This window comes from Battus philenor, unplaced genomic scaffold, assembly GCF_028537555.1.
Source record: "Battus philenor isolate CCGP_79_NKW_IND1 unplaced genomic scaffold, ilBatPhil1.0.hap1 SCAF_14, whole genome shotgun sequence".
NCBI lineage: Eukaryota > Metazoa > Arthropoda > Insecta > Lepidoptera > Papilionidae > Battus > Battus philenor.
This window is the reverse complement of record NW_027181676.1, coordinates 2,559,263-2,577,022: the sequence shown is the minus strand read 5'-3', so window position 1 is coordinate 2,577,022 and position 17,760 is coordinate 2,559,263. Positions and strand designations below refer to the sequence as shown.

Here is a 17,760-nt window from a genome sequence, read left to right as displayed (position 1 = left end):
TCTTCTATCGTTAAACTATGTAGGGATTTTCATACTTACTCGTCATACAGTCCGCTAATTTATTAAAGAACCAGAAAATATTAGCTGTTTTTCTATTATATGTAAAGAAACTAGTTTCTTAAAAACAGTGGCTGTTTAAACTTGACACTTCATAGATGGCACTGTTTATTATAATGGCGTCCATTGCGAACGGTAAAGCAGTTGGTAATTGAGATGTTAGTGATAATGTAAAATATTACAGAATAAACCTTTAAAAAGAATCGACAATTTAAATAATTAACTTCAAATGTCGTTTCTTTACTTTCAAATAACGCATTATATATTTTTTAAGCACATACCTACATAGTCAAAAGAAATTATCTTATACCTATATTTAATCCATTATAAACATACGTCGCCGTTGTGTGAAAGCGTGTATTAAACTAAAATGGTAAATGTGTGTGTGGTGACTGCGATGAAGGTTAGGCATGGTTACTGGTAAAAGCAATGTACCGGTGGTCGAGGGCAGTTATGGAGCCATAATCTGATGGCTACCATGGGCCGCTAAATAGTTTGTAATATATATATATATATAGCACAGTGATCGTGTTTTCGCTGTGACAAAAATGAAAACGAGAAAACATTCACTCCCTTAAAACTTTACACCTACAACCAATCATGCTGTATATAAAACGTCATAATTCATAGTGCCACAATAGATCAAATAAAAAACCGGTTATGTAACAAATTATTTAATTCCAAGAATCAACAAGATATCTCTTCTCCTTTTGCATGTCACAGATAAATCTCTCCGCTTGCTCCGTGGTGTAGTTTCCAAAGTCAATCAAACATTTCACAAAACAGTCCTTCACTTGGGCCGCCATGCCTTGGACGTCGCCGCAAACATAGACTAACGCACCTTGTTTTAGTACATTTGCTACCCTATCTCCGTCACGTAGTATTGCATCCTGAAAAATATATGTAGCTTTTAGTTAGTGCAATGTTCTTTTCCACTTTAGTCGTAACTCGAAGTGTCACGTCTGCCAAGAACCCGATTATTGTCTCTTCAAGTGTCGTCTGTCGGTACTCGCCGGTCAACTATTGGGCAAGTACCAATACTTCACTTCGCGTCGTGGTAACGTTCCAAAAAAACACGACGCAAAGTGAATTTAGGTTTTCTATAGCAAACTATTTCAAGATCGAAAAAAGGTTCCAGAATCACGAAAATATTATTACTTAAAAAGAAAAATGGAATTAAGTAAACATTTAAAAAACAGTAAAAATATAACTCTGCCAATAAATAAATCGAAAAAAAAATTGCCTTTTTTGTAACCAGAAACAACATGTAAAAATTTATATTAATTCAAACTGAACTCGAGCAGCAAAAAAAGTGAATATAACTAAACTTGCGTTGATTTTTACTTAGAAAGAAAATCCCTAAGTTTTGATGACATGGCGCAATTACAAGTGTTGCCATCTTTTAGAAAAAAAAAAGAAAATTAAATAAAATTGGATTACATCCCAAAATATTGCACACTCGAAAATCTAACGACGCACAGTGTAAATGACTACTAACCTAGCGGCGACGCAACTTCGAAAAAAACTCAACGAAACGATGCTAAGCAAGGCATTGGTTTAACTTCAAATGTATTTTCTAGATTGAAACAATTAATTTTACTTCATTTTTCGCAAATAAGTATTTCAAATATAATTAATAACAACTCATTTTATTCATATTGGCAATACACAATATTTTAAATTAAAATATAACATGGCTAATCCGAGTAGTAGTTTACACTATCAAAATGCAAGTTAAGTTAATATTGTACCAATGCAATCTCAAGAGAACCAATATAAAATAATAATTATTATATATGTATTATATTCCTTTATAACGATTAATAAAATGTAAAACGTATTTAATTATACAGAAAGATCAGTGGGGTAATTGTATAGCTCATTTTCTGTCATCACTATCCAAAAAATACATATTTAAGAATAGTAACATATTTAAAAGTGATCCTATTAAATGTGGACTTGATATTGTCGTAAAAGTTTAATTTTTACTGACAAAAGAGCTATGTATATTTTTATTTCATTTATATATCTACACTTTTTTGTAAGTCAGACAATAAATATAGGAAAAAAAACACTTCATGTGGTACAAAAGGCAGTCTTATCGCTCGAGGCAATATCTACCAGACACAAATTTAAAGCTTTTACCACCATTTTGTCATTAGTAGTAAGTATTATTTACAAATACACGAAGATACTACACCTTCAACCAGTTAAATACTTTGAAAATGTTGTTTTTTTTTTAATTATTGAGCAAAATAAATTTGACAGCATATTTACCTGAACATATTTGTTGTCACAATTGTCGTATCTTGAAAATGCAGTGGACAATTTACTCAAAGCTCCCCCATCAATAAAATTTTGTAATTCCTCTTTATAAATAAAATCATAATTCGGATGTCTACATCCAAAGAATAACCAGATATTTTTGTCCTTTATATTACAGTCATTCCTTTCTTCGAGGAATCCTATGTACGGAGCAACTCCTGTACCTGGTCCGATCAAAATCATTGATCTCGAGATTTCCTCTGGGAAACTAAACTGGTTTATATTTTTTCTTAAATAAATAGGAATATTACCAAGCAGTTTATTTTCTTTTTTATCTACAATTGTTATATTTTTCATCATATTTTCAAGTCCATTCTCATTTATGATACTTTCTAACCAGCCAGTGACAAGGCCTTTTCTATTATTACCAATATTTATCACAGAAAAACATATTTTCAGTTCATTTGGATTTTTTAATCCACTATTTATAATAGAATATGGTCTAGGCAATAATCTAGGCAAATGTTGCAATATGACTTCGACTGGAGGCTTGCAAGACTTGAAAATCTGGAATATGTCTAATATGCATAGTTTTTGGTTTAATATATAATTATTGTATACAGCAGAACCTTCTTTACTACACAAATACTCAAGTACTTGTTTCTCATGGTCATCTTCTGTATAATTAGCCAATGCAAGCAGGAATAACTATAATCAAAATAAATATATTATATTAAACATCAGTGGATTTGGCATCAGGAAGGCCAAATCTGTCTCTATGTGGCCTGATGTATGCCACTTGTGTAAGTATTATGACTAGTTTGACATTTGAATCTTGTTTACATTTACTTAAGTGTAACCTATAAAGTATACTCAGTATATACTTGGGCATAATTAGAATTGAATTTAACAACAGTAGGTTAATGGTTTGATTTCCAAATCTTTATATTTCATAACATTGCAACAAAAATATAAAAAAGTAATGACCATATTTTAAGACCCAAATTCTGAATACAGAGTAGGATATGTCTGAGTAGTTGCAATAGAAGGATTATCTTCATCATCATGTCTACCATTATAGACCCAATGAAAACCATGGGCCATTTCCAAAGATTACCCTGACTCCTGGTCTTGCGCAGCCCGCATCCAGCATCCTCATTACAGGGATAAAATATATAAAAAGTTTTATAGGTAATACTTAAAACAACATAGTTGTTTTAATCCTTTGCACTCAAAGCCTTTTTGGTTCATCAAAACAAACAATTTAAGACACTTCTGAGCAAATTTCGAAAACATTTTATATGTCCTTTAAAATGATTTATTAAGGAACAAAAATTGTGATATTCCTTAAAAAATACTTGCATATTGGCTTTGCCGGTTTTGCCATATGTGATTTACATAGCATCTTCTTTTTGAATTTTTGTGCTTTAGTACAAAGGGTTAATAAACTAGAGGTTCCAAGACTTCATCTCATAGACCACTTTCAAAATTAATCTGGTTCCAGAGTACCCTCTTTATTAATACCATATTCTCAAAACTCAACAAAAAATATAATGTGCAAAGAAAGATTTTACAAACAATAGTTGCAGAGTTAAAAGTTTTCAAAAAAACATACCTTTTTCACAATGCCTCTTATATCTACACAATGTGTAAGTACATATCTCAAAGTAGATTTCACTGGAACATGCAGAGGTATCTTAGCACCCTTCTGATCACTATTTATAGTTAAACAATAAGTGCAATCAGCAACCTCTGCCAATTCCAAATGATCTATAATATTTGCTACTTCAGTGTCGATATTTTGGGGTATTATCCCTATCGTGTCACCAGGTCTGAAAATTAAATTACTACCCTGAAAATTTGTAGTTCACTATTTAGTATGAAGTATTAATATAATAAAATCATACATCCATTTTTCATTTGTTTAGTTATAGATATAAACGCTTTAAAATGGTGAATGTATAGCTCATCTGTCTGCAAGTAGCTTAAAACCTTTTACAACTATATCCAATCAATCTGTATAAAATGATCACTCTGAAATATGTTACATTAATTTAGTTTGAAAATGAATGAAATAGGCTATTTACTTTTGACAGTATCAAGTCTACAGGCAGAGACAGATAATAAACAATAATTATTTTAACATACCTTTATGTTACATATTATTTCTGAAATATTGAGTTTTGGATAGGGAGTAACATTAAATAAATTACAAGAGATGAGCTATACCTTTACCGCTTTAAAGCTTTCACACCTTTAACCAATCACCTGTATAAGAATTGAAGCAATAAAAACTTGAGTTAATTAGATACAGTCTCAATCTTTCCATCTCTTGATTGTAAACCGTTTGTATTTCATAATAGTATTGAATAATCTTTTAATCGTTTTTATTAATATTCCTTTAAATTATTCATAAATAAATTTAATAATATTAAAGCTGAAAGAAAACTAAACACTATCAACTAAGTTTAAGGAATCTTGCTTAAATTGGTAATTAAAACATTTAAGATTGTGTTTTTAATCCACAAGTCTTTAGAACGATGAAGCTGCCAAAGTCATGAAGGTTATCAAATTTTGCCAAATATATAACTCAAATAAAAAATAACTAAAATATGAAATTTTTATACTCGAAAATAATATGGCATAATGTAACCATAAAGATCTTTATAGATTTTTTAACTGTGAATTACAAAATTTTGTCTGGAAAAAGTACAGACCTTTATGTCAAGAGTGACTTCATACACAGGCTTGTAATCTGGATGCTCTGCTGTAAGACGCCTCCATTTACATAACCTTGCATTAATGACTCCACTATCAGCAAAGGGCAGAGGTAATTCGGGACCATTGGAAGTTTCTTGTTCATTCTGAAATTAAATAATGTTAAATAAATAGTTAATTCCTGTTTTACGATATTTAAGAAGTAGTCACCACATTGGAAGATAACATAATGACAATTTATTAAAATTATAAATTTAATCATAGTATTTTCACGGCTGGACATAGCTTCCCCATAAATTTCAAATAGTACAGGTTCGTAAGTCTCAGCGTTTTCAGACGACCTTAACCAGGTTCTGTCCAAATTCCACATTGAGAACTAACGTCTTAAGTTATACTTGCTGATCCGTGGTCTTCTCTCCAAAACCTTAATGCCCCAGCACCCATCTATTACGCCCACCCCGTTGACTGCACAATCATCAGGTTGCATTATATATCAATAAATTTATTTAAAATCTCACATCACAATTTCCGTAGACAATTTTCAAGTAGTTGTCTTTTAATGTTGGCAAGCTTATTCGGGTTTGTTTACATGAAGCATCGAATATCTCACGAAAATTGTTGAGCACAACCATTTTTCGAAATATAATTATTTATTAAAGAAACACGTATTTGGACCAGCTAATGTAAAATAGCATGGTATTTTGACATTGACACTGTCATTACCATTTTCAGATAGTGATGGCATGTTGTGTCATTCCGTTAGTACGCTAATACATTTAAAAAATCAGATAATCGTAAATATTGAATCTATAATATTAATACGTGATATTATTTTAATAAACCAAAGACACAGGTGAGAGATAAGACATTTTTTATTTTGTTACCAAAAATGTTAGCAACTATTATTATAGCGTGAGGGTACTTTGGCAGATTATAATTAGATTAGGGTAATCTTGGAAAACGTAGTAGAGGGTATTCCGAACTACAGCCATTATTTATAGATGGGCGTCAGTATTGTGGACATATAAACTGAGTCCGAAGAAGCTGTGAAAGACAAAACGGCTAACAGCGTGCAGCACCAAACAAATGTAGCCATCATTATGGACACAGTTCAACGAATGTTACGAGGCACACAGTGCTATAGATATTAGATTAAGTCAAAATGTTTTAGTACTCAATAGCAGATACGTTGCTTCTGACAAAATTCGTGTTGCTAACATAATCAAAGAATTAGACAATAACTGTTTGAATACCTAATCACGCCATCTTTATTTCTATTAAGGTCACCTGCGCCATTTATTTACCGCCAACAATCGAATGTTAAATTCCAATACTGGACTGATATTTCCATGTGCACGTTTTAAATACAAACAGTTGTTTATAAAAATATTCGATAAACATTAAAACTCGAATTATTCATGGATAGATGTATAATTTTATTTAGTGATGGATTTTTTGTATACGGAAGCAAAAAAAAACTGTATTTTTTAAATATTTATTAGTTACAATACTATTAGTAAACTTATACTTTCTATTTATTTATTTTTTAATTTCATATATCAAAGAAATCGCTTGTAAAATACCAAAAAAATTACAATTAAGTAGTCAAAATTAAGTTTCTTCTTCACCCGAAAATACTGAAAAAAGCATATAAAAAATATTAATTATAAAAATTAAATCGACACACATAAAAATAAAATTATCGATTCATTGGTATTTTTTTAAGTTTTCTTATACTTTACGAGAAGTTCTTATAATAAAAATAAATTATTGTTTAAAAATTAAAACTATTAAAACTTTTATTTGACAGCGCGCGTTTGACAGTTCGCGCTCGACTTCGCGCGTTAAAAATTTATATTACCGTTTACTATATGTATCGTTCAATATTTATCTACTAGTAAATTAAAAAAAATTAAATAACTTAATAAAATTTAATAAAAATAAATAATTAAATTTTGTACGGTTCCTATTATCTTACCTTCAATGGGCACTCCTTGATCTTCCGTAACACCTTCAAGACATTCTGGGCATACAGTAGTGTCACACGGATTGGGCGTTGAAGTCGGAAATGCAGGGGCTAGTTCAGCTGGAGGTGGCTAAAATTCGGTTTTTGTTACAAATCTATTACTTACAACATATTTTCCTTATTATCTACAACTCGCGTATAAACATAGAAAGCAATGAATTATAATTAAAATTCTGCACAATCTGTTTATATTGTAGCTGTTATACTTAAAGATAAATACAATCGTCATGTTGCTAGCCCGTGAGTCTTTATCAACAACACAGAAGGTTTTACCTTTTATCTGGTTAAGCTATTAATACCAATAGGTAAATATACAAATATTTAATATTAAGTTACGGTATGTAGAAATATTTACAATATAATAAAAACTGGAATTGGTTACCTCCAAACGATACAAATAAGAAAGTCGACAGGGATCCCAAGTGGTGCAGAGTGTTGCGTTGTGCATCATATCCTTTCGCGGCTCATCGCCAAAGTAATCAAATGTTATTACTATGTTATTATCAATGGCGCACATTCTCAAGAATTCGTCTACTGAAACCTTAAAGTAAATTGGCATGAGAACATTACATGATTTCTATTTAAATTGTGACATTGTGTATAAAAAGATGACGTATGTTCGTTTGTTTCAGCCCACAGACGCCCTCTACAACGCATAGTCCTCCTCCAAATGTCTATAGGGGGGATTATACCATAATCGTCGCCACGCTTGGCCGGCAATCGTAGTGTAGTATTATGGTACATAGAGGACTCTGCAGTCCACCCTTTTACTTGTTTGTGAGCAGTGGCAATCCGATATAATTAATGCACAGAGTATGAATTATTTAAGATGGTATCCTAGAAATCGAACCTGCTACCAACGATTGCAATTCTGACCTCTACTGCTGGGCTACCTGGGCCTAACATTAAACTTACGATGATTAACGTTATCAGCATATATTACTACATTATTATGAAGCGGCCAAAATATGCAACTTTGTTACAATGATAACCTACACATCGCAGCAGCACAAGCGCAGTCTTCCGCGTTTGATTATTGATATTGTAATTATCGTGGAGGTCGAGATTATTTTTAGTTGGATCCACATAATGGCCGGGCAGAGCATGGACTGTGCTTATCCTAAACCCCATTTATATAATCTGGCTCAAGAGATTTCTTGGAACTTCAATTCGAAACATTACATGCAATGTCACCGGATTGGGAGGTTTCCAAGCTCTTAGATTGTCTAGGCAGACGATTCATAGAATGACGGGCGCAAGGGTTCATTGTCCCGATTTGAACTTTCACTTAATACGCGTTTAGCAATACGATTGCGTCCGGAAGGTCTGAACTTCGACTAGCTAACATTACTGCCACACGGAAAAGCGTTAGCGCAATGAGAAGTACCGACAGAAACTCTAGCAACGATAGTATAGAGTTCGAAGTATTCGAATCAGGAACAAGGATTTTCATAGACCAGGTTCTGGAGTGGAGACCACAGACCGGCAAGCGCATTTTAAGTCCACCCAAAATTTGATTAAATCCGTTGTTGAGATAATTGGAAGAAGTCGGATGCACCGCTTACAATCGGTCAAATTGAAAATCTATGGGGAAGACCTTTGTTCAGTTGTTAAAGTATAAAAGCTGAAAAAGTATAAATAAATAAGTTTTGTATTTTTTGGTTTTTACTGTGTCCAGCGAATACAGTCGATAGATGTCCAATGCAAGGCATAGGTCTTCCCCAAATATCACCAAGATGATTACTGCACTGCCTGAATCCAGTAACTTCTCATAAACTTAACAATGTCGTCAGTAGATCTAGTGGAGGGCTTACCCACGCCGCTTCCACCGGCTCGTGGCAACAATAAATTATAATACATAAATTACCTTAGTTTTATTACCACAATCCAGAGTACCGTTCTGAAAGTAATTATTCTCCCTGTCTCCGTTCCCAAGACAAAACATCCAACCTTCGTGAAAGGAATACTCTATAGGCGCTATCTCTGCTTCGATGCAAGGGTCGACGGGTACAGGGATGGATGGTTTACCGTACGTGCACTTCCGTTCGTGCATATTTGCCTGCAAACGATACGCGTCTAAATCCGGCTCTGACCCTTCTGGGCACTTGTAAAAATTACCTGAAAAGACAAATAAAATTACAACAAAAAACCTTCGATTAATTTACTTGTATTGTGTTGTTTGGGCCTCTTTGGCAAGCTCAGTCGCACAACGAACCATCGAAAGAAAGAAGCCTATGCTTTGAATTTCTCCACGAGATCAAATTAAGACTGTAGAAGATCGAAAAATACCGAGATAGCATGGCGGATTGGCAATTTGTTTTGGCAATAGGTTCTCGAGTGGTAGCCATGGAAATACATTGCAGCGTAAGACATCCACCCATAAGGTCTGTCGGACATGTTTAATTAGGAATATGTAAGCCGGTTTCAACCAGTCATATTATATCCATGGGAGAGACCTGTATCCAGAGGATGACATACAAAGTTTGCTGAGTCATCCACCTATTTATTTTTTATTTATGTTCAAGTGCTATAAAAAAGTGATAATGAATATCACAAATGACAGATGTGACAGCCTTTTACGAGCGGTTTATATTTATTCATAATTGTTAGTATGTGGTGAAAATTATATAATAATTTATTGCTGAATTGCGGACCCACGAGTCCTGAATAACGTCACACTTCAAGCAAATCAAGAGAAAGAAAGAGAGATAAAGAGAAGTCCAGTTCACGGAATACCGAATTTAAGTAAAATTTCTATGACGCGCGGATGGAGAAAACTCTATGATTTTATTACCGCAGTTGTATAAGTAGCCATGTAACAAATTCAAGCATTTCGTGAAAGCATTCCGTATGGACCAATTGTGACCAGTTTACTTCACGAGGTCTTTCATTTCAATTAGTATAGAGAACTTGTCTCTATTCCTAAAATTGTAATTCTCCAATAGGACCTTTTTCGCCGTCTTATTGCAATAAATAAAAAAAACAATAACACAAAAGTTACTATTTTGTATGATGTATATAGTTTTCTGATGGGCGCTTATTACAGTCCTCACTGTCAGACCGTTGCCCCCAGTTTTTATATTCTCCATGAGAACTTCTTGCGCTGCCCTCTGCTCCCTTGACCATTTGGCTGCCTCTTCAGCTAATATTTGACGGCTGACTTTTCCTTCGGATTGTGTGGACTGAAATATAATTAATTTAATTTTCTTATGCCACTCACGCAATTATTTATACAGATCAAGCGAAATGAGAATAATCATATTGTTAACAAACTTGGAATAACGCATTAAGTGTAACGCGTTGACAAGCTTTGCCACAACGAATCCTTCGTACGGCAAGACTGAAAACCCTTCATGACATAATTCCCGCAGGTGTAAAAATAATCATGTTACTCTATCAATAAAAGCGCTTTGTCGAAACATTCCATACAGAACAGCTTCATTTTTTTTTGGATAGAGAATTACTTTAATTATTTGATTTTCTACATCCTATAGCATTTTTTTATCAAGCGTAAAAGTGAACAAATTAATTATTTATCTATAGTGAGGTCGTTGTCTATAGTACACTCCACTGTGCTACGACGCCGTGGGTCTGGGACTTGGAGCACAGCTATGCAATTGACCATACAACAAAAATTAAAAAAAAAATTCAACAAAAAATCTTCTTATCGGAGCTACACTTGATATATTAAGACCAGATCCGTTTCTTTCGAGAGAAGGCTCTCTTCAAAATCTAAAAGCTTATAATTAAGAGCAGAATTGTATTTCGTTTAAAATAAGGTGCTTTATAATTTAATCTTACTTGAGGCGGACTTTCCATTATCACGTGGGGACGTCCAACTGTGTGTTGCCATATAAGTTGAGCCGCGACTTTGTGCTTGGCACTGTGATGAAGTGGCTGGATTTGTAGTATTCCATACCATGCCAATTCTCTATAAACACTATCCGGAAGATAACCGGTCTGTATATAAAAAAAATGCAAGATATTTTTATGTTGATATGCGTTGTATTTTTAACTTACAACATTATAAATTCAACTTACCGGCATAAAATCCATGTGCCACTGTTAAAAATTTAATATTTTAATTAAAACAATATAGTTATGTATTAATAAGACGAATTCATAAACAAATATTTAAGACAAGTCCTATACCTCTTCCTCGCCGGCTTCTGTTCTGCCAAATTCTGAAAAGCAAAACAATAAATGTTTGGAAAACATAGCGAAAATATTAAATTACGTAATTAAGAAAGTAAGAAAGAAGACAACTTCTTACCTTCTTCTTCATTTTGAGAATACGCAAGGAATAACTAAAACAAAAACAGTTCCATCATCGGCTGGATTAGAGAAAAAAATTAAATCAAAAGATTATTAAAGCTTTCAGGAATCGTTGTGCATTCAAAGCGATGGTTCGAAAACTGTTCTTGGCAAGCTGTCGGAATCATCTCGGTAATTGGATTTTACGTTATTTTTAAATATAAGTACTATATTATATTTATATTTCATTATATTAGTACATTTATACGAGGTGTTTTTAATCTTCGTTGTTATTTTCAATCTCATTTTCATTTGTCTTTTTTATACTTACTTATTTAACCTACCTTCATTGATTTATCTCTGCGCTGCCCAAACGCTTAAAACGCCATTCATAAATTATATTTAAATAGATAAATAAAAGGTAAACTCTCACCTGTAAATAAATAAATGCAACACATAATTCTTTTAGAAATCGTTGCATTTTATTTTACTTTTCCAAATATAGAAAGCAATACATAGCAGGTGTGATGACCACAAAATAGTTCACATTCATTGCCCAATTGATATCGATTATTTAATTGGTCAGCCTTATCTTAACTTTCTAACGGAGTCTATTAAATTTAATTACAAACAATATCGAATACCGATAAACGCACTTATAAAATGAAAAAAATTGCTCTCAGTGAGTATCCAAGTAACATGGAGTGTGAACGTATTAATTTACTTGTATTTCTGTAAATAATATTTATATATAATTAGCCTAAGTATCTCACCTGTATCACCAATATTTATATATAGCTAAAATATAAAAATCTATGTTTAAAAGATTTTCTATCGAAGACTAATTCTAGTTATAATATTTTATTTCTAATTCATAACTATAAAAATCGATAAACTCATTTTCTGTATTCATCTGACTACCGAATAATTTGAAGTGATTTTTTAAATAAATCTTTGGATAGCTCGATTGTAATTTTTCATTATAAACATTCTGCCTATATTTATTTAAATGGTGTTCTGTCTTAATTAAAGAAATTAACTTATGTTTTTGATTTATTTTGTTGTCACGACTGTGATTAAAGAAAATTTTAATTTTCTGTTATAAATATAGTAATATAAATGTTTTCTTGTGAAGGCATGAGATTATATTCGAATAGCATCACAAAAAAATATGTTATTGTCTCTACGTTCCTTTTTATTGGGACAACACTACTGCGGGTTTGACATTTTTATATCAAACAAGCTATCTTTACTTGAAAAGGGTGTAATGCGCCTGAATATTACTCATTGATTAGTTCTATCACAGAAAAGTAATTAATTTCGACCAGAAATGAATACGTTAGATAAACAATTAGCTGATCTACGAATATATGCAAATGAATTGGACGCAAAGCTCCAAGATGATATTAACGCGGCTAAGATGAAACCATCCATTCCGCCGAAGAAAAGTAAAGCACCACAACCGCAAATTCCTCAGAGTTACACAGTAAAATCCGCATGCGAGCCGTCTTACTCGTCAAGACTCGAATACGGAAGCCGCACCAGTTCTACATACTCAAATTTAGTACCTGTAAAGAGTTGCATCGTGAGGAATTCAGCGCGGTTGCGAAGTGGTGATGTCCTTTTATATAGTAATCTTCTACCTCCTGGAGGGACTAACCATGTTTACTCTAACATACCTATGCAGCGGGGTTCGGAAAGTATTTATGGCGACCGCGACGCTAGATCGGAAGTATCGAGAATAAGTGATTTGGGAGCGCAATCCAATTATAGTGAATTACGAAGGCCTGGATCGGCTTATCCACCTTCATCGGCCTCCGTTAACGCACAAGACTTCTCTACGTACGGTGGTTCGCAAACCTCGTCGACTTACGAGTCATTATATGAGCCAATTAATCCAAGACCTTGTAGCCAGTTGTCTGGTACTTCATTGTATGGAGGGTACGTTGGTACAGTTGAGCCAACGCCAGAGCCAGATGACGCGCTGTACTGCGGGAACTGTTACCGGTGTGGAGAGAAGATTATGGGAGAGACAACTGGCTGTACCGCTATGGAGAGGATTTACCACATCAAATGTTTCTGTTGTCAGCAGTGCGGAATCAATTTACAGGTAAAATTACAAGAAAGGCAAAACAGTTTGTAAAAACAACTGTATAGAAATACATGCTTAAATGAATGCCATATATTTGTTTCCTAAATATGCACAAAAAAATATTGCAGTGGCTTAGTAAAATAATTGCAACACAATTCTAAAGAAGAATTTTTTTCAGTATTGTTTATAATTTATATAGCATATATCTATGAAAATAGTTATTAGAAGAGTTTTTCTTGGTTCTTTAATAGAATTTTTTTCTATTGAAACAAACAAACATGGAACAATTAAAAGTTTATTTAATCTTTTATTAGTAACTATAATTATAAATTTGTTCCCTATATATACTATGTATATATTATCTATGTATGTTGTTTTACAAAAATTATTACTATACTATATTTTAACATACAGCATTATTCACAAGTATTTTTTTCAATATACTTGTGAATAATGCTGTGTGAATAATATATAATCTGACAATATCAATACATGGTGCTATTGTATTTGCTGCATAATATATACATGTATATGTATATGTCAATATTAAACCACAATGGACTCTTATTAAAATGACTTAACATATTAAGTGGCAATATTTTCTTTAGAGTTTTGTTGAACAATTCATTATTATTAAAATGCTTGAGAAATTTCTCTGTTGCTGAAATATAAACAGCATTAAAGAATACAATGAAATGTAACTTTTAAAGTTATAGCTTTAATATACTTTCTACATCTGACTTCATAGCTTTGACAATGAATAAAGAGGTATATGAATAATTAAATTGGCCTTTTATGTTTGGTGTTTATAATTTTGCTGTAATAATCAAATCAAGAGTTACAATTACTCCAAAATATTTACAGGGTGATAGTTATAGATGTTAAAGCTTCAAAGGGTGAATATATAGGGCATCTACTGTCAATAAATGTACTGTCTATCCAATATAAAAGTCAGTGGTTTCAGAAATAATAAATAATAAGGTTGTAAAGTAATAAAGTGTTTCAAAACTCAGATTACTACATATCAAAATGAATTACTCATAAATAAGTTATACATTCAACTCTAAAAAGCTTTTACATCTATAACCATTCACCATATATATGCTGATATAGTTGAATTTGTTATGAAGAAAATAAATTACAACATTTTCTGATTTTCATTCTCAGGGTCGACCATTCTATGCAGTACAAGGGCGAGCTCTCTGCGAAAGAGACTATCTGGACACCCTCGAAAAGTGTTGCGTTTGTGGAGACCCAATTCTGGATCGAATTTTGCGTGCCACTGGCAAACCCTACCATCCCCGATGCTTCACATGTGTCGTCTGTCAGAAGAGTTTAGATGGTATACCATTCACAGTTGATGCTGTTAACAGAATTCACTGTATTGAAGATTTTCATAAGAGGTAAATTTTATTGAGAGGAGTTATATTTAATTTTGACATATTATTATCATTATAAGATAATTTGAATTGACCACTTGTTTACATTAAAAGAATTCCAGAGAAGCCCAATTTGGTAGAATCTACAATCAAAAGGCTTCCTTCAACTTTAAACTATAGCCCAGATCTATATATAGCATATATACATATAGCCTACAAACAACAACAACAACTGTTTTTTTGGTGGTCACTTACAATTTTATTAATACAATAGTAATAAAAATTAAAATAATAGTAAGTTGTTTTATCACCTAGTAAATGCTACACACTGTAATAGAATTTTTTTAAAAGTCATTTTTTAATGAACTTAATATAGAGACATTACATATTAGCTTATTGTAATACTACATACAGTTGCCTACAAAAGAGTTACTAATGTTTTGAAACTTAAAGAAAGGTATTAGCATTTCTTTATTTCTATTGCTAACTTGTACATTGCTATTTTTAATATATTAGTATTCTTGTGTACATCTGTCTGTCTCCCTTTGTTTGTTCCGGCTATTCATTTAAATGACTGAACCGATTTTGACGTGACTTATACTGGCAGGTACCTGACGTAATAAGTAGTAACTAGGGCTGCCTTTATTTTAGAAAAAATTTATACTAAAAAGAAAAATATAATAAACTAGTTTTTTTTGTTTATTTCTACATGCACAAAGGCGCAGATACAGCTAGTTTTTAATAAAAATGTTCTAAAAAAATTAATATTCCTAGTGTGATACTTTGATCCCACATCACTTGTAGAGAAGGTGCCAGGCATAGCGCTTAGGCTGTCGACACAGTAGGTTTTAGGAGGCAATTTAGGAGTGTTCATATTTACAAACTAGATATTTTTTATAATGACAATAGTAATAAACCTGGTCTGAAAGACGTCACATATCTTCAAGGATTTTATATTGTTACATGTTTATCATGTAACAATTTACTTTACAACATTTTTATTTTTTTCTACTTTCACAAAATTAATATCCTGTTAGTTGATACATTTTTGCACTATTGTTACTTCTGCTTATTTTGTCTTGTTTACCATATAATACTTGGTCGCATAGTACCCTTTTTATATGAAACTTTGGCTACTAAGGTAATCATAATAATCTCTATTGTACATAATAGTTATTAGTTGAAAAAGGACTATACAACTATACACAGGAGTGAATGTGTAACTCATTTTTAGCATAAAGCTTCCTGTATAAAATGAAATATAGAGTGTACATTGTTATTTCAGATATGCACCCCGCTGTGCACGTTGTAGGGAGCCAATTGTACCAGAAGGTGGCGCAGAAGAGACTGTGCGGATTGTAGCCCTGGACAAGAGTTTTCACTTCGCTTGCTATGCATGTGAAGACTGCGGTGCTTCCCTCTGCTCCAGGGAAGAAGGCAGAGGATGCTATCCTCTGGACGGACACCTGTACTGCAAGGAGTGTAATGCCAGGCGCATTCAGGATCTTTCAAGGAATATTAATTAAGCATAAATAACCAAAATGATTTAGTTTTAAGATGTTATTATTAGTGTTATTACCAGAGCCTATGTTTAGCTGTAGAAATCTTGTAGCTGAGTACTATAACATCTTTTTATTAGTGTCCCCATTACAATGTATAATCTGGCCAATTCTATTGAACTATCTGCTTTTCAAATTAATCACTTTATCTTGAACTTTTTCTGCAACTATAAATGTATATTTTTAAGACAGTCAAATTCAAAACCTTATTTGGGCCAATTAATGTTTAACTATAGGTAGGTAAAAAAAGTTATTTGATATTCAGCATAGTTTATAAATATATACAATACCCGGCGCCGTATATTTCACATCGATTTTCCTTAGGAACGCTCTACGAAGTCGATATTAGCCGATTGTTTCTTTCCAAAGGTCGATGTGGAATATTTATTGCCGGGTACTATAAGTATTTTATAAATAAAATAAGTAACTGGACCGCAAATCGTGGTCATTTCGTACCGTGAGTTTGTCACCCCAACACACAAGAGATTTAATTCATCACAATATTTATGAAACCACAAGTCTTTACGCACTTGAAATTTGACAGCAATTTTACTTTCGTCAAGTAGATAAAACTTAGAATGAATTTTACGTTCATTAAGTTCGCGAAGTGGGTTCACTGTAATTGTATTTATGTATTGAAGAATAATAGTTACTTAAGTGACATTTCCATTTTTATTTCATTCATAGAGATGTTCTTTTCCTTGTAGTATTTTGAAAAGCAACACACTATATGGAACGAAAAATGTGCTTAAAATGTAGCTTGACCAAATTACTTTTTCAGTATAAAGTCGGAAAAGTAATCTTTTACAAAAAAATTCAAACACACGCTTTCCATTTATATCATTACCAGTTTATGCAGTTTGTGGTTACTGCTGCAAATCAAATCAGATTTTACTAATCTCTGATATTAATTCATTTCTAATTGGCTTTGCAATCTTTACAATGCCTAGCATATGATTATTATTAAAAAGGTTAGCTATATTAAAATATATACATCGCAGCTATTCTCAAAATTATGATATAAATATTATTATAGTATTAGGTTGTTTTATGTATATTTCAATACACGAAGTTAGTATAATAATGTGGTCTAATGTAATTTAAGAAAAAGGTTCTCAAAGACCATTCTAAAAAATAATTTTGTTGTAAAATTATTGGAAGTATGAATGATATAGCTAATTATAATATTTTTTACGACAAGGAAAAATGTTCTATGTTAACAGACTATATATTGAGTACAGTTTCTTATTAGACATTTTAAAATTACAACGAAAATGATTTATTGTTCTTAAGAGATTTCTTGGTTATTATTAAGCTATGACCATTTTAAGTTATGATCCGCCTAATTAATATTTAGTCCTATAACAGGCATATATTTCGAATCATAGTATAATAGTTTCATAATGCACA

At 32.3% G+C, this 17,760-nt stretch overlaps 3 protein-coding genes across 3 annotated transcripts; 1 reads left to right on the top strand and 2 right to left on the bottom strand.

The window, feature by feature from the left end:
• Window positions 1-710: 710 nt before the first annotated feature.
• Window positions 711-5,723, bottom strand: LOC137933813 (methionine synthase reductase). The gene is made up of 5 exons (XM_068777872.1): window positions 5,559-5,723; window positions 5,040-5,186; window positions 3,938-4,174; window positions 2,335-3,030; window positions 711-947 (listed from the first exon to the last, which is right to left on the bottom strand). Exons 1-5 carry the CDS (start codon window positions 5,670-5,672, stop codon window positions 732-734), a joined length of 1,410 nt encoding a protein of 469 aa, XP_068633973.1. The 5' UTR covers window positions 5,673-5,723; the 3' UTR covers window positions 711-731.
• Window positions 5,724-6,543: 820 nt separating this feature from the next.
• On the bottom strand, window positions 6,544-11,246 carry LOC137918398 (uncharacterized). Its single transcript, XM_068761196.1, has 8 exons — window positions 11,219-11,246; window positions 11,108-11,128; window positions 10,868-11,026; window positions 10,068-10,248; window positions 8,934-9,184; window positions 7,449-7,607; window positions 7,019-7,136; window positions 6,544-6,677 (listed from the first exon to the last, which is right to left on the bottom strand). Exons 2-8 carry the CDS (start codon window positions 11,120-11,122, stop codon window positions 6,652-6,654), a joined length of 909 nt encoding a protein of 302 aa, XP_068617297.1. The 5' UTR covers window positions 11,123-11,128; window positions 11,219-11,246; the 3' UTR covers window positions 6,544-6,651.
• A 1,338-nt stretch (window positions 11,247-12,584) lies between these two features.
• LOC137933788 (lipoma-preferred partner homolog) lies at window positions 12,585-16,465 on the top strand. The gene is made up of 3 exons (XM_068777845.1): window positions 12,585-13,430; window positions 14,580-14,815; window positions 16,077-16,465. The coding sequence occupies exons 1-3, from the start codon at window positions 12,651-12,653 to the stop codon at window positions 16,315-16,317; spliced, it is 1,257 nt and encodes a 418-aa protein (XP_068633946.1). The 5' UTR covers window positions 12,585-12,650; the 3' UTR covers window positions 16,318-16,465.
• The last annotated feature ends 1,295 nt before the right edge of the window (window positions 16,466-17,760 follow it).